Source organism: Corylus avellana, chromosome 5, assembly GCF_965113065.1.
Source record: "Corylus avellana chromosome 5, dhCorAvel1.hap1.2, whole genome shotgun sequence".
Lineage (NCBI taxonomy): Eukaryota > Viridiplantae > Streptophyta > Magnoliopsida > Fagales > Betulaceae > Corylus > Corylus avellana.
In genome coordinates, this window is record NC_142494.1 from 22,318,960 (window position 1) to 22,320,354 (window position 1,395).

The window sequence follows — 1,395 nt, forward strand, 5'->3', positions numbered from 1 at the left end:
CGTTGCCCCCAAAGACACTTTCAAATCCTCCAATTTTTTTTTTTATTATTTTTTATCTTTTACTTTTCTGTATTTTCTGTCTCCGTTCTAGCAAGAGTATGAAAAAAAAAAAGAAAAGAAAAAAAGAAAGAAGATAGTAAACATGCACATGATAGCATCTTTTTCAGTCGTGCAACTACGGGGAAGCTCACTTCAACCCATGTCAACTCTCCACGTTTCAATCAAATTCCACATCTATAAATACTATAACTGGATCGCACTTCCGCTAATGCATTTGCTTCAAACACCAACAACAACAACAACAGCAGATTTTGCTACAAACTCAGCACTGCATGGGAGAGCCAAATACCGGCGCTGCCTCGTCTGTCTATAGAGGAGTGCGCAAGCGAAAATGGGGCAAATGGGTGTCTGAAATCCGCGAGCCCGGCAAGAAAGCCAGAATCTGGCTGGGGAGCTTCGAGACGCCTGAAATGGCTGCTGCGGCTTACGATGTTGCTGCTCTACACTTTCGAGGACGTGATGCACGCCTCAATTTTCCTGAATTGGTCAATAGCCTCCCGCGCCCGGCAAGTTCGGACGCTGAAGACATTCGGGTGGCGGCTCACGAGGCCGCGTTACGGCTACGATGCCCGACTGGATCAGGTGAGGACGGCGGTTCCGGGTCGAACATGGCGCCCATCACGGTGAGGCTGTCACCAAGCCAAATTGAGGCCATCAATGAAGTCCCGTTGGACTCGCCGACGATGTGGATGCAAATGGCATCGGAAGAGTCTGCGCTGTTCGCCAATGAGATGAAGGGCAATGAATGGGAAGATATGCAAAGTGACTCCCTTTGGGACCCTTAATTAGGTAACGTATACCATATACTATTTAGTACATAGGATAACATGACACCATATATGTACGTTAGTCATTATTTTATATTAAATATTTTAGCTATTTTCCACGTCTATGACTAGACGCTACACAACTTTACTTACCAAAAAGTTCTAGAAAAAAAATAAAATAAAATAATGTTGGAGCTTGCTTGATAATTTTTATATGTACGTGTTCTTGAGGGAATTGAAGTTCATGTGTATTAATCTCAGAAGTGTTTCTATATGCTGTAGAAGAAGAGTGTGGTGTGATTTATTTGTATTTTAGATGTAATTAATAAAATTGGAATATATATTGGCATTGAAATGAAGTTGCTTATGTGATTGTCATCCATTATATATATATATATATATATATATATATATATATATTATATTTTGATGGGGACTAATGTTCTTTCTTCAAGAAATGAATGATTTTCTTTCTGGATTTGTTATATCAAAAACGTGACATAATTTGGGTCCACGGGGATGAAGAATTTTTAATTAATTCTTATTTAATATGATGTGGCATCTTTTC

General features: G+C 39.7%; 1 protein-coding gene across 1 annotated transcript; it reads left to right on the plus strand.

Moving 5' to 3' along the window:
• The first annotated feature begins 332 nt into the window (after positions 1 to 332).
• Positions 333 to 845, plus strand: LOC132183249 (Integrase-type DNA-binding superfamily protein). Its single transcript, XM_059596652.2, has one exon. It carries the CDS (start codon positions 333 to 335, stop codon positions 843 to 845), a length of 513 nt encoding a protein of 170 aa, XP_059452635.1.
• Positions 846 to 1,395: the final 550 nt, after the last annotated feature.